The following is a 24,858-nucleotide window of genomic DNA, read 5'->3' as shown; positions in this document are numbered from 1 at the left end:
GTCAGGAAAGCAGTTACCGCACGATGATTGCACCGTGGAGAAATCAGGGCCGCAGAAAAAAAAAAAAGTCATCTTTAATGATCAGTCAGCTATGTGTGTCGTCTCCCCCGGCTCCAGCAGAATTCCCTCCTTACCTCTGGCAATAATTGCAGCGCTGCGTGCGGAAAGGCGACGCCATCTCAAAAGAGACCATGAATGGGAAGCAGCGATGCTCAGTTCCCCCACTCCGGAGCACCGCAGAGGCCGGCAGCGCCAGAGCCAGGCCCTGGGCGAGCCTGGGGGGTCCATGGCTCAGAGGCATGCAGGCAGCTTTCTGGAAGAATTTCACGATTTCTGAAAGAATGGCTCCAAAACTGTGCCTTTTAAGAAAATGCTTTTATTTTTTGTTGAGTTGTCATGTTGCAGCAGAAATATTTTTCCAATCAGTTAATTATTTTTAAGGCTGAACTTCTGCCAGCTATTCTAGAGAGGAACAGCCAGGACAGCAGGGCTGGGGTCCTTCTGTGTGCGATTACCATGGCTTTCCTAACACTACAGGTAACAGACCCCAGTTAGGAAGAAACAGGAAAACTCATGTATCATCGTGTGTGTGTGTATCTCCAGCTCGGGGAGACAAACCAAGACTCTTTTCCCTCAGAGTGACAATTCTAGGTAACGCTTTCTAGGTGCTGACAGGTCTGCTGTGGAAAAGGGCTTTTTTCCTGGTTGTAACCCCAGAGAAATCTCATCAGTTAAGGCAGTCCTTTCTCAAGCTTTCCAGGTTGCAAGAAAGAAGACAGCGTTTGTAGCTGCCCACTACAAACCTCCGCTGCTCCCAGATGATGCTGGAGGACAGTGGAATCCTTTGCTACATTAGGTGCAACACACTGAAATGGCATTCCAGGATGTGCGCAGATAGAGACAAAAATCCAGCTCTTCAGATGGTGAAAATAAGTATTACTCCACCGAGAAAGGCAGAAGACCTTTCACACAGCCAGCCACATATATCACTTAACACACAATTTACATATTTCTGACAGTCATACCTTTGGCTTCAAGGAGATGTGCCAGCTTAAAGCAGGGTGTGTTTGCTTCTGACTTGTCTTTGTGGGTACAAACATGTTAGAAATGAATAGAGTATGGGCAGGAACGTGACTGGCCAGTAGAGCTTCAACTGACCACGAGCTTCTCAGTTCACAAATTACAGGTGCTGGCAGTACCTCTGACTTTCTCCCCCCCACGTCCCAACACCCCCACGGCCACTTGAAAAGTGGGAGTGTTGGCAAACTGACATTTTCCAGGGTTGTGAAGACAAACTATTCAGGAAATGAAGCGGGGGACACACGACTGTACCATCAATCCCATTAAAAGTTCAACTTGCTACCTAAGTACACATTTCACAGGTGAATAAAGTATCTGGGGCTTTTCTATTATTAGTCTCCTTGTGAGCGGATGAATATATTAAAGCTTCTAAGGCTCTGAGAGATTCTGCGATGGATGCTGCTCGAGGAGTGCAGCACGCACAGACAGATCATCTGCACACATGTAAGTGATACTCATTTATGGAAGTTTTTTGTAAGAACCGTAAAGACTCCCCTCGGTTAATGACATTGTTCAATCTTCTTACATTTCTTCATAGATTCAAGGTAGGAAAGTATTCCCTTCCCCCTTCGGTGCTTGTTGCTAGAGGCATCCTGATAATCAGACTAATCTTGGGACCAATTTTCAACTCCTAACAGCTCAGTAAACTAAAATGCTTCGGCAATTTATTCTCTGTATATTGTCAGCTAGGTAACACTTGATTTCTCATTCCATGACTGCACTTTATTGTTTTAAACTGAAATCCAGCATGTGTGTTTCCAACAGATTATCTCCATAATCACTTTCTTTTTGCTATGGAAATGATCTGAAAATTGTTCTTTGATATGAGAGAAGAGTTCACAAGGCCACACTGTACAAAAGCTCGAATCGTGCAATTATCATTTGTAAAGAGAAACTGTTATCAAAGTAACTGCAGGGGACACCTCCAGGACTCCTCTTAGAGTCAGGAAATTTGAAACATATATTTCTCTAACATGAATTTCACTCCAAACCCTTCTGAATAATTCATGAGAGCTGATTTAATGTCATAGTTATGTCTGGCACTCAGGACGGAGATCAGGGACTTCTGCTGCAGATGGAGGACTTTGCTGGTTCCTTTGGGGTAGGGGAGATTGAGCTGGGGTCTCATCACTAGGAGAGTTCTGCTACCCAGGTACCTCTGATTTGGGGAAGTCCCTTGCCTGTGGATGGGCAGGCTTGCAGGGAAAGGCTGGGGTGGAGGTGAGCACCTTCCTTACTTCTGTCTCGGGCTGCCTGCTGGGGAGGCAGGAAGGTAAAGGGGAGCGGGACCCCCATCCCCCTGCCTCAGTCCCCCCCCCAACCAGTGCTAATGGCAATCAGGACCAGAACCTCTGCTTTCCTTAAGGGGCATCACATTACCCGCGCTGGCAGATAACAGATGTTATCTGTTCCTTAAAGGAAGAAGGCACCTTGAGAGGAGAAAACGCCATTTTGTTCTTCATTCACTAAATGAGAAGAGCTATAAATTGCTGGCAAATGGTAGTTTACAAAGCACTACAAGGAAGACCTGCAGTTTGGCATGTGACCAACACCAAAAGAGTGAGTCTGGCTTTAACTATCATCTTGTGTGTCTACAGGCAGGCAAATTAGCTGAAGGGATGCTCGTTGCTTGCACTTTTTACTTGTAAAAGTAACGGGGTCAGAGGCAGCTCTGCCCCGAGGCCGCGCTTCACCAGCACGACTGCTGCTGCCAAATTCCCACACCCTCCCAACCCAGGATGAGTTAGAGAACTAAATCTATGAGGGAGCCCCCTCCCCAGGCTCTGGGGATTTTTTTGAGCAAAGCTGACTTCCACGAACTCAGGATTTCACCCCACAGGGCGCTGGTATGTTACTGCGCTTAAACTATCCAGGACTCACATTCCCATTACGCAGCGTAGCCCGAAGACTAAATGCCGTTTGATGTTGCTGGATATTTGGAAGAGGACATGGGGAAATGGAAAACCACCATTTTATAGGACTTACCAGCATTTAATCCCAAAGCACTTTTCTAATGTCAGGTGCTCCTTCTTTTTACAGACAGCAAAACTATCGCATATGTATTTTGACCAAGGTCAGAGTGTGGCAAAATACCCAGCTTTTGTTAATTCCCAGAGGCCAAATTCCTCCCCTATCAGAACAGGGTGCTGATGCGCAGAACCATGCTGCCAAGTCGCCGAGCAATGCTGAGCATAATTGTGTTTGTTTTTCACAATACAGCAAGGCTAGGATGCTGTCACTGATAACTCAGGTGTAAAACTGAGGAGTTGAAATACAAAACTATGACAGTTTTATCCTTGGCAATCTCATTTTGCTGAAATGCAACAACCATGAATACTTGTTAATTGTTCTCTTCGTATTATGCAAGTTTTTTTTATTTAAATAGGAGTCATAGGTGGTTATTACTTACAGATATTCAAAAGCCAAAAAGTTGTCTTTAAGACACTTGGGGAACTGGGAAAAACACACAACTGTGACATGAGAAGTTGGTCCTAACACATCTTGTTCTGAAGCCTCTGTATTTTTCAAATTTTAATCATTGTCTAATGCTATAGATGACACCTACTGGGCAAATGAAGGCCTGGCACATCCAGCATTCCCCAGCCTTCTGAATATGTTTCATTTCCTGAAAATTTTCATTTCCTGAAAATGCTGACAAGAACAAACCCTCTTTACCCTCTGCAATGAAATTTTGTTGCACCCTTTACACAGGCGTACAAACCCTCAACTCGCTAGAGCCTACAGGGTAAAAAGTGCCTCTGTGTTTGCAGAGGAGGGATGCCTAAATTGTCTTCCTGGGACTATTATTTTTACAGAAGCCTAAACAGTCACTCTGCTTTGCACAGAAGCAGGGAGACCAGAGCATTGGGGAAAATACCACTTACTTTTTTTTTTTTTTTTACCACTGGTTAATTTTCTTTTGCTTTGCAGGCAACTGTAATGATAACTTTGTTACACCACCATTACCAATCAGTGTTAAACAATGAAATAGCAGTGTGTTACAGTTCATCAAATACAAGCGATATTAATAGCATAGTTAGAAAGAAAACACTGAAAATTCTCCCTTTATGTTGGCTAATTATTCACATTGGGACTAACAATAGACTTTCAATGTATAAAAATGACATTAGGTATATTATCCAAGTTGTTGCTCTTATTGCTTTCTAGAGAAACCGATTTGAAGAGCAAATTCCTATCAACTCAAACTGCAAAAGCATGCAGCCCAAACATTAGGAGTACCCCTCTCAAAGTTAGTCTATATTCTGTATTGGGTACTCTCTGATAGAACTCCACTGATGAAAATTCCAAGCATTTAGAGAAAAAAAACCCCTGAGATTATTGCTCTCCATTTGAACTTATAATAAGAAAAAAACCTGCCACACACTTCGCATGTGCAGCTACAGTGATTAACTGCATATATTAGATATTTGCAAGCATAATTATTTAGCTGTCTGCACAACTCAAATTACCCAGGAAACACTTTATTCTCCATGGTAATTGCAAACCTGACGTGCCACAACTGCCCACACCTTTTTTTTGGTAAAACAAGACACTTAAATATATGGAAAAATAGTTTCGAAATGTTAGTATCTTAAAAATTGATTCCATTTTTATTAACTTAATAGGGAAATTTCTAACAAACTTGTATTCAAATAAAAAAAAAAAAAAAAAGAAAAGAATGTACATTCAGGAGTGGTCCAGAACTTAGCTCTGCCCATGCAGAAAATAATGCCACATAGTAAGGTCTCCAGATCCCCAAAGAAATGACAGACTGGCAAGTAGTGTCATGATTTTTGTAACATACTAGTTTTTGTCAGCTGCTCAAGTTAATAAGGGGATTCACTTTGACCTGTTGGTCTTTGAATATTCATGTACATATTCTCCCCCATGTGATAAGAATATATGGGGCAGCATGCTTCTCCCAACATCTTTGGTACTTGGAAAGCTATAGAAACTTAACTCCGTATCAAAAGTTTTCTGCACAGGAGAGAGCCCTGAATATAAAGCTCCCACCAGTCGAGGCACAGAGACCTTTCCCTCACGCAGCCATACTCCATTTTACTTTCTGGGAGCACTAAGGTAAGACCTCACCAGGCACTGTTCGGGAGTTGAATATATTCGTGTAGAAATCTATCAGTAATTCAGTGAAGAGATTCAGAGGCACCAGAGCACTCAGGGAGGCTGTTCCTTTCGATGGCCAGATCAAATTCAAACCAAAGACACAGGCCAGGCTGGATGCTGTCATTCTGTTATATATGCTCTCCTGTGAAACCTGGAAAAACATAAACATGAATAGGTATATGCAGACATGTGCCCCAGAGAGTGAGAGACCAGACACCACCCTGTACTGAGGATAAACACGTGATGGGAGGAGGCCCCGGCCGCAGGCATCACTGGCTTCTTAACAGCCTCAGGGCTGACTATGCAGCCTAGAGCTATGGTCCACCGGAGTCTGTGTCCCTCAAGTGCAAGGTAAGATGTCTGTAAGTCAAGCAAAAAGGCTGAATTGTTTCCTTACGCTAGGAAAATCAATTGTTTTCAATCCTTCTATTTGAAATCTATTGTTATCTCTGCTGGGGGGCAGGGAAGGATAGCACAAGCAAACAGCTATCCCATCTGCTTCAGTACTAAGTCCTCCAGAGAATAAACCTTGAGGACTTCTGAAGTTGTTTGCAAGAGTTTAGAAGGATTTTTATTCCCTCCCACTGATGCATGAGTTCCTCCACATCCACCCAATTCCTCTGAAGCAATGGAGGTGAAAATGGGCTGGAGGTAAAATTCACAGCACTGAAATCTGTTCTGCACCTGGATGATGTGTCCTACTTCTGTCTGTGGATATGAGCCGAGACCTGGGTAGCAGGAGTTTGGTTTTTTTTTTCTGTGTGAGCCTGGCAGGGAATTTGTGCATCTTTTGCTCTCCTGCATTGCATGGCTGGTATCTAAAGCCCAATATGGTCTGGGTGTCCTATCTGGCAACTTCTCTGTTATCGTAAAGACCCAGCAACCTGAAGGTGCTCTTGATTCCTCCTGACCTAGGTAATTCAGCCAGTTCTTCTCAGGCTGATGGTTGCAGTTGTTGATCAGTAATCTGACTTGGGAAGACCACCCAGTTACAAACTGCCATGTACAGGTTACTCTGAATCTGTCATCTCAGAACAAAACAAGGAATTATTGGGCAAAATCTCCCATGTATTCTTCCTGCTACAATTTCAAGTGGAATAGGAAAGATAAAATTCTACTTCTCAGTGTCTCTCCACTTCTGCCTTGCCATAAAGCCTCCTGAAAAGGCAGCTCTGTAGTACTATGAAAAGCCTGAGGGCACTAGACGAAAATGTAAGAAACATTATGATCATGTGAACATTTCTTAGCACATGCATAAACTCTAGTTGCCCTCTGCCCGGTAACACAGGTTTCAATCCCCTCTATCTCCTATAGCGCAGTCCCACCCTTCTCAGTGTTTTACCTAGCAAAAAGCATATTTGCTCAGCCATGAGGGGATATAATGCCCTTTAGACACGTGCGCAAGATGGAATTCTTTTCCTTGGGGGACATGAAGAAGCACTTATGTGCCCAAAACCATAAAATTTTCTTCCTAACCATATTAATTTTTCCAATAATAGGTACCACTTTTCCCTTCAATCTTTGCCTCAATCTTACCCTTCTGGGACATCAGAGCTACCGTGATGCTACTTCCCCTACAAAGATTAAAGGCTTCAATTCTTTTTAAGGTCATGAAGCAGGGCGGGATAAAGGAAGGAGATACTGGTGCCATAACCACCTTTTCAAAGGATCGACTTCACAACTCGAGAGTAAAAAGTTGTCAGATTAAATGGCAATGCCTGCTTCATGACCTTATGCAAAACCCACATCATTCTCTCTAGAGCACGAACCACGTATAACCTGCTGACCTTCACAGACCACTCTCAATGCACTATTTAACTGCAGAGAAAAACCAACAAGCCCATCTTGTTCATTTAATCTGCTTCAGATGAGATCAGCTGAAACAAGAGTTCATTATATCACAGCAATGTAGCAAAAGCTAAACTACTACCAAAATAACTGATGAGGGAAAACGACTAGGGCAACGATGAGTAAGTACCCTGTTAACAAGGAGACATAGACCTAGATATTACCCTGAAGGTAGCTGGACAATGAAGCTGGCGTTTGGATACTAATAAATAAAACAAGGTTAAGGATTGCGTTCTGGCCCTTGGGTGAGGTGGCTTATACTGGCTGCATCCACACTGTGTAATGTTGTACATGTGAAACCCCTGTGGGTCAAGGACAAATTATTTTTTAGTGTTTCTTTCAGTTGACAGTCTCTAAAATAATGTGAGCGCTACAGCCCATCACATTGTGTTTTCTATAGCACAAAACCAAAGATAAGTGCTGTATATCCTAGGGCAGGTACCTTAAGTGTAGACAGGGCAAGTACCCTGTGATGGCCCAGAAGCATCTGGTATCGTACAGGAGGACTGTGGAGGCTGGAAGGAGCCAGACCTGTTGCAGTTGTCTTCCTCTGTTTTTTGGGAGGGCTCCCTGACATGCTCCATCCTACAAGTCATGTACAGGTGCTATCTTCAAGTGCTAGTTGAAACACACCCAGCTTAACCTAGCTGTGGCCTTCAAAGGCCAATGTTTCAACTCAAAGCAACACTACTGCGACCTGCTGGTAGAGCTAGATTTATTTTTTCTCTTTAGGCCAACTATTTCAAATAATGTTTCTAACTCCAAGATTAAACCATCTCTTCCCATCCACCACTGCTCTGTGAACATTTCAAGGAGACAGTCAGTGTTGAAATGATCAACAAGAATACCCATGACACAGCTTCCTCCCTGAGAGAGAAAATCTTTAAGATAAAATGAAACAGCGATTATATCATCTGAGGCAGAGCTACACTAAGCCTTATGTGTGAGTCATCAACGAGGCTGACACTTAGGAATTCAAGGGAGACGCGGCACGTTGCTTTACACCAAAACACACAGTGATCCCTTCCTCAGCAGATCCAAGAAAAAGTATGCAACTGAATCCAACTCTCTCCATGATAATCTTGGCTGGCTCACCAAGAGCTGCAAGCAAGGAAGCCCTGTGACACCGGTGGTAATGGCTTTATCCGTCTCCAAGGGGATCGGGCTTCACACCATCTCAACCTCCTCACTGCTCCAGTGCCAGATTTCTTTCTCAAATGACATGAACACATCCACTTCATCTACACCACCATCGTGTGCAGCTGATGTTTTGTTCCAGTGCTAGGCCATGTAAGGGCAGCATGCAATCTCTTTATGGGCTATCCCTGTAAATAACTGCACCCCCAAGCTACGTTCTATCTAAGAAATACAAGTGACATCTTTAGCATTTGGACTAACCCCTGTGACTCCTTCTTTGATTCCCTCAAAGTTAGTAACCATCATCTCTGTTTCAAATGAGAATATGCTTGCTCTGCCAATTTGACAAGCTAATAAAAGACAATTCTCCAAGGACCTTGAGATTGTATCTCTGAAGGAATCATCTGAACATCACAGAAAAGTATTACAACAAAGCACTACACAGCTCCAGTTTGTTGAGTTTTTTCCTCCTTTCATTGGAACATGTATAGAAAAATCATTAAGCTATGAAGCCTATATTGAAAAAAGGACCTCTAGGAAGATAAAACTTATACATTGCAAACCTCATCTTTGGGAATAAACACTGAAGATTTAGTGCCACATCAACAAATGCAAAATATACATCTTCACTATCCCAGAATAAACACCCAGCTCCCCCCAGCAAAATTGTCGTGATTTGTGGATTCCAAATACTTTCATCCCAGCACCCTCATGGCTACTGCAGGAGTGAAACCAAACAGCCAATACACTACCTAATGAACTTAAACAGTGAAATACAGGGGGTAGAAACAGCCAATTACCATCATGTTTTAAAAATACAGGGACATCACCACCTCTTTGGTTTCTCAGTGTCCTGGTTTTCAGCTTGGATAAAGTCCATTTTCACACGAAGCTGGAGTGGACACAGCCAGGACAGCTGACCCAAACCAGCCAAAAGGGTAATCAATACCATGACATCACACTCAGTATATAAGGGGGAAGCTGGCCGGGGAGGAGGGGTCGCTGCCTGGGGCTGGGCTGGGCATCAGGTTCTGGGCAGGGAGCAAATTGCATTGTGTATCACCCACTTTGTATATTCTGTTATAAGTACTGTTGTTGTTTTCCTCTCCCTTTGCTGTCCCAGTAACCTATCCTTATCCCAACCAACGAGTTTTAACTTTTTCTTCTGATTCTCCTCCCCATGCCAGCGATGTGGGGAGGAGTGAGCGAGCAGTGGTGTGGTGCTTAGCTGCTGGCTGGGTCTGAAGAACAACACTCAGTTGCAATGCTGGAAGATACTCCACAAAACATTTTGAAAAGAAAATTACTAGATATTAGAACATGCCCACAAACTGACTGGAAATATAAGTCTCTATCCCCCGCTTTCAGCTACCTTGCAAATGTGCCAACTGCTTGTATCTGCTCCATTAGGCTTAGTCATCTAATCCTTCCCAACATGCCCCGTCATCTCCAGCCACCCCCAAGCTTTGCTGGTGCTAATTATACTTTTCAATTGGACAGGTGACTGGGACAAAACATTAATTCAGAGCATTTTTTTTCCAGCTTGTACTTGGCTTTAAATTTGCTGCTTCAATTACAGATCTGAAGCGTAGCTCATGGGCCCCAAAACCTTGTCCATTTTTTCTAGTTGGTCCAAGTTTGACGTTTTGAATTTGTTTTCCCTCTTCCTCCTAGTTGCCCAATTCTGCCTAGGGACCTCAGTCCACTGCAGCTCCAAGAGGACCCTGCAAATCCCTCTCTAGAAGCCAGATGCGCTGCAGAGTGGAGATGGGCAGCTTATACCTTTCACAGCACGCTGGGCTCATTACTGGCAAAATCACTGCTAATCTAAGGTTAAAGGATTTGGACCTATTTTTGAAATTCAATTCTGTTACTTCTGTAGGAGTTGCACTGTCTTGCTGTAGCACCCTTGGACTAGAAGGAGCTGTTTCATTAAGTAAGGGGGCTGAGACTGCAGAGAAAACAGGGATTTTTTTTTCCTTCTTCCACAAGCCTGTATCAAACTTGAGTGTTCAAAACCTGTATCTAGTGATTACAATTCATCCCACTTCATGAAATTACCACAAGTACCTCTTGCACTACTCAAGGCTGAGAATTAAATTGCCTCTTATATGTAAGAAGGTTGATGCTTGCAGGTAAAAACTAGGATTATTGGCAAAGTGCTCTGTTAAAGTTTGAATTGTGGCAGCTTGTGCAGCACACCGATCTGCAGTGAATAGAAATCTCTAGCTCCTAGATTGTTTCATGTTCCCTTGACCTTTCCAAATGCAAATATTCCCTGAGACATTAAGGATGAAAAGCCATGGATCAGTAAAAATCGCAGATCTGAGCACTAGCATCAACTCGATGCTGTGCTTTACATAACAAGGCATAGTCAAAAATAATGCTGTGTGCTGTTGCCCAATTACAGAAAACACTATGTAGTACTTTTGCACACCTCATTAACACCTCAAGTGCTCGGCTCTTAAGAAGTGTGTTGAGATGGTGCATCTATTATCGGAACAAAGTCACTTACACGTTTCATAACACTGAGGAGAGATATCAGTTGCTAAAATAATAGCAAATGACATGAGGATTTCCTTAATAGCATTAGAGTTCAGCTAAGCAACATTAAACGAACGTGCGGGTATTACAGGAACCCTGCAAGTGCTGTCTGAGTGAGGGTCGTATCAATGTGTTCCCTTCAATGTTGCTTTTCTGTAGTGTTTTGATAGAAAAAGGGATTAAATGTACTTGTTTTTGAAATATGCTACAGGCTGGAATATGGCAAACATGGTTGTAACCCAAGAACAGTTACTGAGGGCCAACTCCTCCACTGGTGAAAATCAGCATCATTCCACATATATGATTGCTTCGATGGGCTCTTAGGACTTCTGAAGGCCAGATCACTTTAATTAGCTGTCAGCTACACCATGATCCTCAATTTTAGGCACCCGGGTTTGAAAAATGCAATCTGGAAAAGGCAATGCATTGCATAAGGGAGAAGGAAGAGAAATTTACACTCCTATTACTGTCTTTTCCTGGCAACCAAAAGATGTCACTAGGCTAACCGTAGAACTATTTGTAATAGATGTTCCCCAAACTCTCACACTTGTGGGGTTTCCAAAAATGGGTTAAAAAAAAATCAGCAAATCAAAAAGTAGGACAAAAGATTTCATTTATCCTGAAGCATACCAAAAATACTTGCAAAATGGCACAGTTAAAGTTTTTCATTTAGCACTGTAGTAAATTACAGGATGAAAAGCTATTTTAAACAGGAAAATGTTATTTGTAAGATTTAATATAAAATATTTTGTTGACTGTTGTTTTAAAGCTCATTAATATTTCTATCATTTTCTAAAATGGCACTAATTTATTTGGTGTTTTAGTTGTTCAAGATTTATACTTTGGAGAAAAAAGGTGATTTCACCTAGTTTTTCTGCGGCACTGAAAATTACACAACCACTATTTTCAGGCTTTTTTTCTCTCCAAAGTAGGAAAAAAAACCCCAAAAACTAAATCAATAAAACCCACACATTTGTGAATGTGGAGTTGGGGAAGCAAGGGGGAACAAGACTTTAAAATATTCCAGTACAGGCACAGTTCCATTTAAATTTACACAGTAGTTTTCTTTACATCTAAAGAATTTCATGGTGAAGGGATGGCCAGACCATTGTTTAGCACTGACTTTTATTAGAATTGGAGGGTTCTGCATTCTGGGTTCACTCCATTGGCATGTACTGCACCACCACCTCACTACATTTCTTAAATTCTTCAGTTTTATTTTCTGTGGAGATTTCAATGTTGAATTAACAAGAACAGATTTAGAAAGAAAAGACTGGCGCCACTTTGGAAATTTTGCCTATACTCACCATATGGAGAAAGCATATCAGATATTTCAGAACAACGTAATTGTGTTCAGGAAGTCCTTGAATGATTTGCTTACATCTGGTGACTCGTAAACTGCTCTCCACACCTGCAATAGCAAAGTCAGTCTTAGCTCCAACACATCAAAATATTACCAAGAAATAATACCTTATTTATATCTGCTGGAATTACTTTAGATATCCATCTGTAAAACTGACAAAAAATTCAGCTCTACTAACCTCCAAGACCACAGTAACAAGTTAGGGTTATCCCTTTGAATGACCCTATCATATTTTGTATTGTCATATATCTGGCTAAGATTGACTGTCAGAGTATTTTCTCGATTCAGTGAAATAGCCAAGGTAATTTCTTTGCTAGAAAGGACTTTCAAAGGTCTTGATTTGAATCCCATTATCTCTCCACGCACTGAATCCAGACGTCTACTTTTTATGCTCTGTTTTTATTCTTGCTGAGACATAGTCCTGCCCAAAATGCTCTTTTGGCACTCTACTAACTTTAAAAACACTTTTGTGATTCTGCAGGAATCTCTTCTGTCTTGGCAAAAAATTATGAGATGGCCACTTGGGTGGGTAAGAATTTTCTAGAGACGAACCTAAGCAGGTTTATGAACTCACTTCTACAGATGGGCAAAAGCAGAACTGGACCCCAAACTCCTTGCATCATCTAGACAGTCTGGGTGAGAATTACACTAACACTGGATAATATTTCAAATACTCTTCCAAGTGATTCCATCCTCCCCCCCCCCCCCGAATATTGTAATTATTCTAGTACTGGAAGTTTAACACCAATTTGGAGAAAGGTCTGATGATTATAATCACACCTGACCAGCCCATTTGTGCTGATTTTTTTCTGCCTTTGTTGCATTTCTCTCTCCCTCTCCCTGACACAGTTAGAGGTGTGCATAAGTATGTGTGCACAAAATTTCAGCATGTTAAACATTCCATTAGGCTCTGGATTAAGTACATGAAGCTATACTGTGGTGAGCTGTGTTGACATTTTTTCTACTGCAAAGCTACCAGTTCCTGTAGGACACGATAATTTGAATCCCAAGAATTTTTTTGTTAAGAGATGTAATAGATACATGACACACTGCTCTGGTGTCTTCCAGAAGACAGAATGGGAATTTTCAAATCATCCCAAGACAGCTGCCTGCAATCACACCTCTTCAAAGTTCCCTTCTGCACTGTATTCACAGAGAATATGCCTTTGCTGCAGTCCAGCTTGGCTCTCAAGCTTAAGATCTTTTAAAATCAGGATTTCACCACAGCATCAAGAAAAGATAGTGGACATCACACTGCATAACAAGAAAGCCCAAGGACAATTTCTCTTAAACTCCACTTCTCAACATATTTTGACAACATTTAAAACAACAGTAAGCAAAAATAACATGCAATGAACATTTCACAGGTGTTTTGCCCAGCAAAACCTCCCAGTGTTCCTAGGACAATGCATTGCTCTCAGACTCTTTTTAGACTTGTTCTCATTTTTCAGTTAGCTCTATCACAAAGTAATATCGTGTCCAGAAAGTCAGCACAAGATTCATTCGCTAAAAATTAGCATTTATATATCCTTTTTCCAAATTTCCCCTATTCTTTCCAGTTCTGAGTGACTACCTTTAGTCTCTCCATTTCTACCATTTCTGTGAACAGACCTGTTTTTCTCAATGCCCTGAGCTATTTAACATGTGGACAGATGAATCCTTGATTTGGAAGGTGGTGATCTACAGACTTGCAAATAGCAAAACGGTACAGAACTTCAGGGGATTCCAAACATGACCTGATTTAAGTTTTTTAATGGAAATACACGAATAAACTTAATGTCATGAAACAGTACGCGCAGATGCTAGTGATGGGTACAGTTTAAAAATTTCACCCAGAATTTACCCAGTATATCTAGGTAGAGTAAACTTGCTGTACTTCTGCACTTTACAAACATGTCGCCATTGAGATTTATCCTCAACCTGTATTATATTAGTGACCTATCCCAACAGCAACAGTCATGATAGTGCCGATAACCCACACTTTGCAACAGCATCAGCCCACGGTTACCAGAGGTATGCTAACAGACTCTGTTGGAAGCCATACTCCACTATAATATACATCATTTCCTCAAAAAGCACATTTTGGAAAAATGTGTGCTTGTGACTTGTTACTGGAAGCTTTACTAGTTCCCTGCTAGCTTGACTGTAGCCTGAGTGGCAAAATACCAGTCTCTAAAAGTACTGGGTACTAAATCTCAGGTATTCTGGAATTTCAGATATTCAAACCCCATCTATTAGGCCTTGCTAGCATTGTAAAATTCTAGTTCCTGACAAAGGCCATGTAATTAAAGTTTTATAATTCATAGTTTCATGTGGTGCCAGATTTTAGATAATCAAAGTCTTCTCTTCCCATGGCTTTAGATCCTTTCTTCCCAATATGTTATGCCATAGGAATAGTTCCAATAAAAACAATCCCCTCCTCATGAAAAAAAAAAAAAGGAACAAAAAGGAAAGAAACATACAAATGACTGACTAAATTTTGTTCCCACCATTCTGCCAAGGCTGCTGCTAAAACTAAAGCTGCTTTAACATAACTTGTATCACTGAGACTGACTCAGTGCTGTGCCATGACATAAAACCAGAGCCCTGACAGTGACAAGTCTGATCTAATTCTTAATAATACAGTATAATATATAGATAAACCAGTAAACCTTGTAAAAAGCAGAGAGGGTCTCAGTAACCCTGACCACCTTGCTCTGGTACAGATTATGAGGTTGTCCATTCGTGGCTGCAGTGAAGCACAAATAATGTTACATACCCACAACTGCGTCATGGTTAACAAACAACAGCGGTTATGAATTAGCCAGGTCCAGTTCAACTTGCTGTATAAGTTTTTCTAAACCTTATTTATACTCACTGGTGATTCCGAGGATATGATCGTAACACTCAAACGTTAGTAATGGCTGAGGGAGTTCCCTAAGGAAAGTCTTTAGGATAACAGCAGGAATATGGATATCATGATAATCATCGAAATTCACAGACTTGCCTGAAAGGAGAAAAAGAAGAAAAAAGGTGTTCAATCATATGTTTTACTTTTTCTTGAAACTACTGCTTAAAAACTGTTTCATACTACATTTTGAACAGAAAACCTCTTGGGTTTCTGCTGCTGGTAACTCCTGGCATTTTCTTTTTGTATTTTTTCATAGAGTTTTATTAATCTTGCTATAAGAGATTCTCCCATAAAGGCATTTCATTAAATGACTTCATGGGGAAGTCAGTGACTTTCAAAATTATCTCACTACATTTCACAAATTATTAGGTAAAATTATATTTCTTTGCCGTAACCACGGAAAAACACCAGAGGTAAAATGACACAAAGACATTGTACTTTGTAACTACAGTAACTCAAAGTGCATAGAGACAATAGAAGTGTTTATGAACAAACAGGCCATTTTTGACTCAAACCTTATCATTCATTAGCTGCTATGGATTTTGTAAGCTCTGGTCTGACATCAACTGATGACTTGCTATTCAGTAAGTGTTAAGTGCCTGTTGCTATCTTTCAGGTTTCTGTACTAGTGTTCTTATTATTTTATGTTACAAATAGTTACATGATTAATGATAAGAACGCTAGCATTTCTGCTTCACCAACAAACCCAACACTAACAAAACCCTCGCACTATTACTGGTAATGTTATGATGACAGCTTACCCTGATTGTAGAGTTTCTGAACATCTTTGATAGTTTGGATGCTGGCTGACCTTCTGAAGAGGCCTTCTACTTGTAGTCCTAAAAAAAAACAATTAAGGCAGGTCTTATCTGTAAAAGCTCTCACTCTCTTGTTTTTCTCTACAAGTTCAGTTGAAAAGAGAACAGAGGCAGAAAGCTTGGGAAAAAAACCCCACTTGATACATTCATTTTTTGGAAATAAAGTCCTTGAGAATACAACATCCAATCAAATAATGTTGCAACATTGCCTACAGCACTTTCTTTAGTGTGTCTCATAGAAATACCACCACCTTTCCTAAGTGTTTTAGAGTGTCTTGCCAACCATCATTCTTCTTTAAAAGTAGCTTTCAATTGCATCTAATGACATACAAGCAGGAGATTTAGATTCGCCAGGCTGCTTACAAACCCACTCTCACTGAGCATATCTGCGCACTGAGCCCCAAACCACACCTGTAAATCTGCTATTGTCCTTTTAAATGCCTTAAATCCTTAGCAAGCTAAAGAGGGTGTTTGCAAAGATTCCCTAAGCTCCCTCTTCTGTCAGTGGGTGAGACAAGATCCATTAGGCTGGGAACGTTTCATAGGCTCTTTGAATCAAGGACCCTATTTCTTACCATTGGAGGGATACCGGCCTCCCCAGTTTAAAGGTAGTTTGGGGCAGACCACTGCTCCTTCCACCTCCCTCTGGAAGTCAGTAAGACTTAACACTCTGTCTGCCCACAGTATCTTGAAATACCCAATTCTAGTCTAGAGACACTTCTGAAATATTTATCATAAATCTCCTGAAGGGTATGTATCTAATTTGCTTTCATGTCTTGGACTAACTGAAATCTGACTTTAGCTACAGAGGAAAAACTTCAATAAAATGCATCCAATCAAGGATCTAATTTGGACCACAGCTTTCAAGGCAAGTTATTTATCTGAATTATTATGCAAAACAGGATGAGGACAAGAAGTATTACTTTTCTTGAGACTTGTACTTCTTGCTTTTGAGTTTGGCAAAATCATCACGTCCCTCTCTCTTTCCTTTTCTCCAGGTTGTGCTGTTCCTTCCACCCAGCAGGTAATGCAGTTTGGCTCAGATGTAGTCTCAATTGGAGATTCCTACTGGAAGCACAGTAATCTAAAATATTAGCCTATGGTAGTCTGACAAAACATAAAATTGCTGGTATTTTGAGAGGGTGGCAGACCACCCGCTGACTTGAAGGGACTGCTTTTCATTTCTTTATGTGAGTGTGGAAGAGTGGATTGACTTTTTTATTTTTTTCATGCTTATCTTTCAGCAGGTAAGTAGCCAGACTGAAATCAATGCTTGTACATTTCAATTAAAGTACACGTGCATCTATTTGCATGATCAAGAATTTTTGTGGTGTTCCAGAAAAATTTTGAGTCATACATTAGTGAAAGATATTCAGTCACTCTTGTAAATTCACCCAGGTTGTATGCATATTTTACACATGAAAAATTAATAAATTAATACAAAATTCCTTAATGAACCCATTCCTTACAGAAGAGCATTTAGTATTGCTCAGATGAATTTAGATCAGCATACTAAAAGAACTGATAATGTACTATCAAAGTAAATTTTCAGAGACACAATTCAGAGACTTTTGCAAGGAACCCCAAGCTGTGCTTGAAAATGCTCCACTGGCTCGATTTAGAGGCTTAGCTGGAGTTTAGCTGAACACAGCTCCTAGTTACTTTCTCAGCATTTATGCCCTCGCCTGTTAAATACCAGGTTGAATATTAAAACTTTAGTCCATGCACTCGGTTCTGGAAGGAGTATGACATCTCAAACTACAGTACCTAAGAAGGACACGTGTGGTTACTAAAGGAACCAAATGGACAATAATTATGATCTATTTGACCGCTTGCTTTATTCCCGACCAGGTCATGTTTCAGTTGAATAAAGTTACGGCAAATGGCATCGCTGTAGTAAAACTGTTCCATTAGATTTATAGCGCAACCTGTCTAAAGACGTGGTTTTGGAAGTGGCAGCTGTGAACAGCTAGCTCGTCAACGCATTGCCCTCAGCAAACAAGAAATACAATAATTCCCTGAGAATTTGTAGAATATTATGCTGGCTGTCAGTGGACTAGAGGTTTTCTGTAGAAACAAGTCTCTCAGAAAATGGACATCATAAACACTTGCAATTCAGTTTGCAGGAATTGGTTTAATAGTTAATGCTTTAATCTGATGTGAATCTCACTGTATAAACTACAATGTAATAAATATCAATTTTTAACATGCTTATGCCTTTATTGGCTAAGCTTTCAAGAATCTAATTAAAGACATTAATCTGTAGCATAGACAGCAGCTGTACTTGTCTGGCCCTGCATCCCATCAACGTTACTGTAATGGCACATAACGTTAAGCTCTTGCTGGATATGTTTTCTGGAGTTCTGAGGGGGAAAAAGCAACTTTTATCCTTATCTGCAGAAATGTGGGATATGGGCGATAGCTCTGCTTCTTCCAGAATTCATTTTCCAGGTCAGCTGAAACTGAATCAATATACAACAATTTGTTTGATCACAGGTGGCAACAAGCCAACTACCAAAGCAGATATCTCCAATCCTTCTTACATTTGTGGGCAACCGATCCAAATGACCTGACACGAAATAAATGTAGGTTAGTGCAATTGTTAAGAAAGAAGAAAAAGCTATATTCTCATTCTAAAGTGAAAAAAATGCAACAGCAAGACAGCCACATTTTATATTTTTTTGCATAAAAGATGCTCAGACCAGAAAATAATATATTAGAGCAATTTTTAAATAAAGCATGGGTCATAACTTCAGCCTACCGGTAAACAGAAACATGAGTCAATAGCAATTATGCTGTTGAAGGGGGAAAACAAAGAGCCTGTGTGCAGAGACAGCCCTTTTGCAATATATTTTTCTGAATTCTATGATGCATATGAACTCATCAGGATCCTTTTTTTTTAGCAGTCTGTAGGTCTATTAATTGCTCTCAGTGCTTTCTGCGTTTAGGCAGGGCAAAGCTACCTGAAAATGTGATTTGAACGCTGGTGTTTCCCATGTCACGTAACCTGAACAGCATTAGCACATGGCCCAACTGTGGTCTCACAATAGGGGATGGGAAGGAGGAAGGGGACCTGAAGCCTCCTGTTGGTTATTCTACTGTGATGGATAAGCACACACCCTTATACACAGTCAGGAAATACTTTCTTCAAACCTTCTCTTCCTTTTCAGACACTCAGGGAAAAAAAACCCCAAACAGTTCTTGAAACTACCATAATTAAGCTAACACAAGGTACCCACACTAAAATAAAATTAATCACTTTGTCTTCTTTTTGTAGACAAAACAAATGCCAGAGCCAGCAGAGTTATGGGATGAGGAAGCAAAATTGGCTGAGGACAATCCTGGTCATTGCAGCTCAAAGCATTAATTTTTGTCCTTTAAAAAAATAATTTTGAAGTAGCATATTTAATTTTTGCTAGCAGTGTTCTTCAATCAAATCCTGTTTACAGCATGACTCATGTCAGCTGTCTCTTTAAAGAGAAATATTTTTTTTTTTGTGTACAAGTTGAACTATTTTTCCATGAATAGCATGGGTAATAAAGTCCATTGAGAATACCAACTCTGGAGCAGCAGTGCTTGCCAGAACGCTGCTAGGGGATGACTGACATGAGCCTGGACTTTCCGGTTCTGATAAACACGCAGCTGCATGTCACTCACATATTCTATCCACACTGCAGAGCCTCTGTTGAGATAACTCAGCACAAACTGCTGTCTGCCCCTCACAAAAAAAAATATTTAAAAAATTAACATATATATAGACAGACAGATATAGAGACCAGTGGAATTTTGCTACCCTGCACTAAGCTCTGCAGACCAAAAAAAAAAAAAAAAAAAAAGAGAAATTTTATTTTCAATATTAAGTGCTATACAGAAAAAAAAAAAGTAGTGATGTGACTAGTGAAGGATCCATCTGTATTCAATGAAAAGTGATTCTGCGATTGAGAACTTAACTGAGTAATTATTTAAATGTCAGTAATCATAAATGAAAACAGGCAGGCACTTCATTCCACATTGAAATAAGATGTCTACCACAGTAGACAAAATTTTACAGTGCAATGACACAACTGTGTCACACTCCGAATTAATAAAGTGTTGCTAAAAATACTTAAGCCCCTTCTACCCTCCTCGATCAGTTGTCCCACAGGAAAGACACAGAAAATCAAAACTGATAAAGATAAATTAAAGCAACACATGCTGTCACATTCCTGCAAACTTGTCAAAGAAAGAGAGATGAGAAAATTACATTCTTTTTGTTTCAATCATCCTTGATTTGAGGGTTGCTGGCATCAAAAACCTTTGTTAATTTGTCTGCTTTCAGAAGAGAAACAGCAAAGAGTGAGCATCTGAATTCCTTCTGTCCCAAATTGAGTTTGGAAGTGTTTCTTTTGGCTGGGGTCCTGCCAAGTCTCAGGAAGTGTCCATCCTGATTTGGAAGCAGCTTTTATTCTCATTAATACAACTGATTTGGACATCTTCATGCAGATCACCTAATTCTAGTAAGATTTCTTTTTAAAAATTAGAACTAATTTATTTCTAATATGAGGATTGATGACTTTATAGCGTATGTTAATTGTCCATCTTCAGTGTAACAACTTCAATGCACAAAGTAGTGGCAATTGTGAATTTTTATGCTTGAGACAGATTTGAGGGTTGTTTTTTGGGGGGTTGTATTTTTTTTTTTAAAAGCTAGAATACAGTGCAAGTTTGAGGAGGAGATTGCACAGCCTTCCTTTCCCTTGTAGTCTGTGCAATGAATACAGAACAAGTGAGCGTGATATCTGCAGTTTGTAAAGATGACTCGCACTGCAAGAAGGTGCACAGCAGATCAAGTGCAGAGGGGAAGCGAAGGGACAGTTCCAGCCCTGTGGAAAAGCTGAGCAGCAGCAAGGACATTGAACTGTGCATCCTCCACAGACCACAAAGTGTATTTGTGACCTTGCAGTTCTGAATGGTATAGTCTCTAGCCTTTGGATTTATGAATGAATATTCTCAGTTTACACTTGGCACCCTGAACATAATTTATTTACAATGCCTGAGCACCAAAACCACAAACTGTGCTTATTACAAGGTTCATTTTTATTTGATAGCACATGAACCAGTCTTGAGATTTATCTCATCTCCATGAACCCTAGGTAAAAACATCCACATAAAAACAAAAGAGCCAAGAACTCAGAAATGTTTCTATGGCCAATGTCAAGCTTTCCCGGTGTTGCATTTTTAAAAGATATTTGATTGATCACGAGAACTGGGGGCCAGAAGGCAAACTCGCTAAGCTGCAGCAATCCAAATGCATTCAGAATGCATAACCATCCATCTCTAGCCATTCTGACTATTACCACCAGGATGTATTCATTCACATTAAAAAATGGAACCAAAACTTTCTCCATCAGCAAGATTTGTTGTGCTTCATGGAGGGGATGAGGAGGAAAGATTAATCACTGTTTACCACTGCTTCTGCTATTGAGCAGATAAAGGACAGCTTTAGTTGTCACTATAATCATACCACAGGACATTTATTACTTTATCATTAAACTTCTATAGCATGGTTATTACCATTTCATTTAGAAGTCTTAGTCATTGCTCAGGACTCTCCAGTGGTACCACGAGACAACATCAAACAAAAACTTTGTGCTGCAAAGCACTTCCAGCCAACAAAAGAGATGAGGTAAGAGAGAAAGGCTTGACAACTGGGGCTACTGCAAGATAATTTTCCTACAGGGGATAGTTAACTTTTCTGTTTCATAATTTGGTAGTGCAATTCCTTCACTGTGAATTTATTGTTCCATCACTTCTGAGCTGCTGATGATCTCACATGGTCTCTTTAGTTATCAGTTCTCTTTGCAATTTGTTTGTAGCTGTTTCCTTATTTGGCCATTCCTCAGAATGTAAAAGTTACCAAATTTGGGAAATTTTAGTAATAATACCAGCATGTTAGCTTTGGTTTTAAATTGTTTAAAACAGAGACAAACATGTAGTTTATACCTTTGAGGATACTCTCTAAAACATAAAATACATTAAAAATAATAATCCTACCTACATATTTCAAATTGGTATTTTGCATAAGACCAGTACAAATGACAATGTATTAATATTTGAGATAGGCTTGAGCAACATTCCTGCCCTTTGTAATCTATCTGACGCCTTCATGCAGGTCCAAATAGCGCAGTTTATACCCACTTGTATAATGAATGAAAAAAAAAGTTCCCTTAAAAGCTGTCTTCTGACCTCCAGATGTTGGGAGTTTGCAAACAAAACATGGATTTTGCCAAGCAGTGTTATTTTTAGAGTGTATCGGTACACTCAAACTGCAGCTTAGAGTTTCAAAACTATGCAAGCATGGTGAATTGTACTAATACTGACCTAAACAAACACTAAAACCACCAGCCACACACCACTTAGCTTTTAATTTATCATTATACCTTATATCCAGTCTGTAACCTGCTTTTCTAGGAAAAAAGAAAAAAGAAAAAAGAAAAAAGAAAAAAGAAGAAAAGAAAAAAGAAAGAAGAAGAAAGAAAAAAGAAGAAAAAAGAAAAAAGAAGAAAAAAGAAAAAAGAAGAAAAAAGAAAAAAGAAGAAAAAAGAAAAAAGAAGAAAAAAGAAAAAAGACACGTAAGTAAAGGACATGAAAAGGAACTTCTGCTGTGACATCTTGTTGGAATTTAAAAGCAGAAATGCGTTTCTGAATCCTCCAGCCTATGACAGATAAAACTGCCTCAGAGGCTGGGCAGCTCTGGAGGGAGCGGGCCCCTCTCTGCACCAGCAGCTGCAGCCGCTCGCGCAGCCCGGTCCCGGAGCATTATGGAAGCCATACACGCAAAGATGCATCCTCCATAGCATGGCATTACTTATATCCCCAGTTGCCAAAAGAGTCAGTTAGAAGTGGCAGCTCCCATTTATAGTCTCATTTCAGCACAAAATAGGTTGCCGAGGACACGTGGGGACATATTAATCAGAGAAAGAAAATTACTACCCTGTGGCATAAGCTGGGCTTTTTGGAGAAAAGGGCCTGTGAGCAAAGTGTCAAATCATTACCACCAGAGGAATGACACCAGGTTAGAAACACTTACGAATTGTTCTGACAAGAGAGTGAATATTTAATTAAGCAAGGTAATTTCTCATGGCATGGTAGAGATAAGATTTTTTTTGTGTGTGTGTAGTACCTTATTTAGTGCAAGTGCAAGTCAAGTCTTGCATTTATAAACTAGACAGATGAGCGGGCTGTGGTTTTGAGGCTGAGTGTAGAAAAAAATGTCCTCTGGTTTGCTGGTTGCCACGAAGATCTAGTCACAAATGTACTATGTTAAACCTGTCCTTCCTCTTTGGCTTGACTAAATCATCAGTTGGGTTCAAGATGATACCAACACCTTACTTCTGAAATTAAGAGCACTTCTCTGGTTTGGTCCAGAAGATGAACTCTGAGGCTTAGTCTTAATGAGTTGATGATTTTCTCAGATACTCAGAACTCATTTTAGGAAACCAATTCTTCCCTGTTGTGTTGGGTTTGCGTGGCAAGGTTTTGGTAGCAGGGGGGCTACAGGGGTGGCTTCTGTGAGAAGCTGCTAGAAGCTTCCCCTGTGTCTGATGAAGCCAATGCCAGCCGGCTCCAAGACAGACCCGCCGCTGGCCAAGGCCAAGCCAATCAGCGCCTCTGTGATCACATATTTAAGAAAGAGAAAAAAACAGTTAGAGAGCGCTTTTTCAGCCAGAGAGAGGAGTGAGAAGATGTAAGAACATCTGCAGACACCCAGGTCAGCGCAGAAGCAGGGGGAGGAGGTGCTCCAGGCGCCGGAGCAAGATTCCCCTGCACCCGTGGTGAAGACCATGGTGAGGCAGGCTGTCCCCCTGCAGCCCATGGAGGGAGGATGAGGAGGTGTAGAGATTCCACCTGCAGCCCGTGGAGAACCCCACGCCGGAGCAGGTGGAGACACCTGAAGGAGGCTGTGACCCCGTGGGAAGCCCACACTGGAGCAAGCTCCTGGCAGGACCTGTGGCCCCGTGGAGAGAGGAGCCCATGCTGGAGCAGGTTTGCTGACAGGACTTGTGACCCCGTGGGGGACCCACGCTGGAGCAGTTTGCTCCTGAAGGTCTGCACCCCATGGAAGAGACCCACGCTGGAGCAGTTCATGAAGGACTGTAGCCCATGGGAAGGACTCACGTTGGAGAAGGCCGTGAAGGACTGTCTCCCATGAGAGGGACCCCACGCTGGAGCAGGGGAACGATGAGAGGAGTCCTCCCCCTGAGGATGAAGAAGTGGCAGAAACACCACGTGATGAACTGACCGTAACCCCCACTCCCCGTCCCCCTGTGCCGCTGAGGAGGGCGGAGGTTGAAGCCGGGAGTGAAGTTGAGCCCGGGAAGATGGGAGGGGTGGGGGGAGGTGTTTTAAGATTTGGTTTTATTTCTCATTCCTCTATTCTGTTTTGCTTAGTAATAAATTAGATTAATTCCCTCTCTCAGTTCAGTCTGTTTTGCTCGTGATGATAATTAGAGAATGATCTCTCCCTGTCCTTATCTCGACCCATAAGTTTTTTTTCGTTGTACCTTTTCTCCCCTGTCTAATGAAAGAGGGGAGTGATAGAGCAGCTCTGGTGGGCACCTGGCCCTCAGCCAGGGTCAACCCACCACACCTGTGAAGGTTAGCAAGAACTGAAATTAAGCATTTTTAAAATTCAGCATTAAGAACTTTAAAAACATTTTTCACTCTAAAGTGGAAATAGAATAAAAGTGGTGAAATGGCTACTTTGCCTTCCTTTGTTGAAAAAATAATTATAGAAATTAAGAAACTTAATGTATTGTTTCTATTGCAGTAGTGTCTGAGGCACTAGCCATAACAGATCTCATTTATATAATACAAACAGATGTAGAGGAATCTCTGCTTACAGTACATTCTTTAGTCTCTGTTATGGTACTGGGTGACTTATTAACTGGATCCAGTGAGAGTCATCTTGTTCAGAAACAGCTATCGAAATATGCAGTCAGATAAATAAATATACAAGGAAGAAACCCGCACTCACTGTTGTAACGCTAATTTGGCTGTTTGGGATGAGGCTGTGT

The 24,858-nt window shown here is 40.9% G+C and overlaps 1 protein-coding gene across 4 annotated transcripts in view; it reads right to left on the bottom strand.

Moving 5' to 3' along the window:
• Positions 1-4,670: 4,670 nt before the first annotated feature.
• Positions 4,671-24,858, bottom strand: part of ARHGAP8 (Rho GTPase activating protein 8) — an 86,670-nt gene continuing 66,482 nt past the window's right edge. For all 4 annotated transcript variants that reach the window (XM_075760077.1, XM_075760088.1, XM_075760097.1 and 1 more), the window contains 4 exons: positions 15,746-15,823; positions 14,952-15,080; positions 12,039-12,142; positions 4,671-5,353 (listed from right to left, as the gene is read on the bottom strand). In XM_075760077.1, coding sequence (XP_075616192.1) covers positions 5,156-5,353; positions 12,039-12,142; positions 14,952-15,080; positions 15,746-15,823 — 509 coding nt within the window. In that variant the 3' untranslated portion in view covers positions 4,671-5,155. The remainder of the gene's footprint in view (positions 5,354-12,038; positions 12,143-14,951; positions 15,081-15,745; positions 15,824-24,858) is intronic.

The sequence above is a fragment of the Balearica regulorum genome, chromosome 1 (genome assembly GCF_011004875.1).
Source record: "Balearica regulorum gibbericeps isolate bBalReg1 chromosome 1, bBalReg1.pri, whole genome shotgun sequence".
In the NCBI taxonomy this organism is placed as follows: domain Eukaryota; kingdom Metazoa; phylum Chordata; class Aves; order Gruiformes; family Gruidae; genus Balearica; species Balearica regulorum.
Note: the sequence above shows the minus strand (reverse complement) of the source record. Positions and strands in the feature narration are given on the sequence as shown.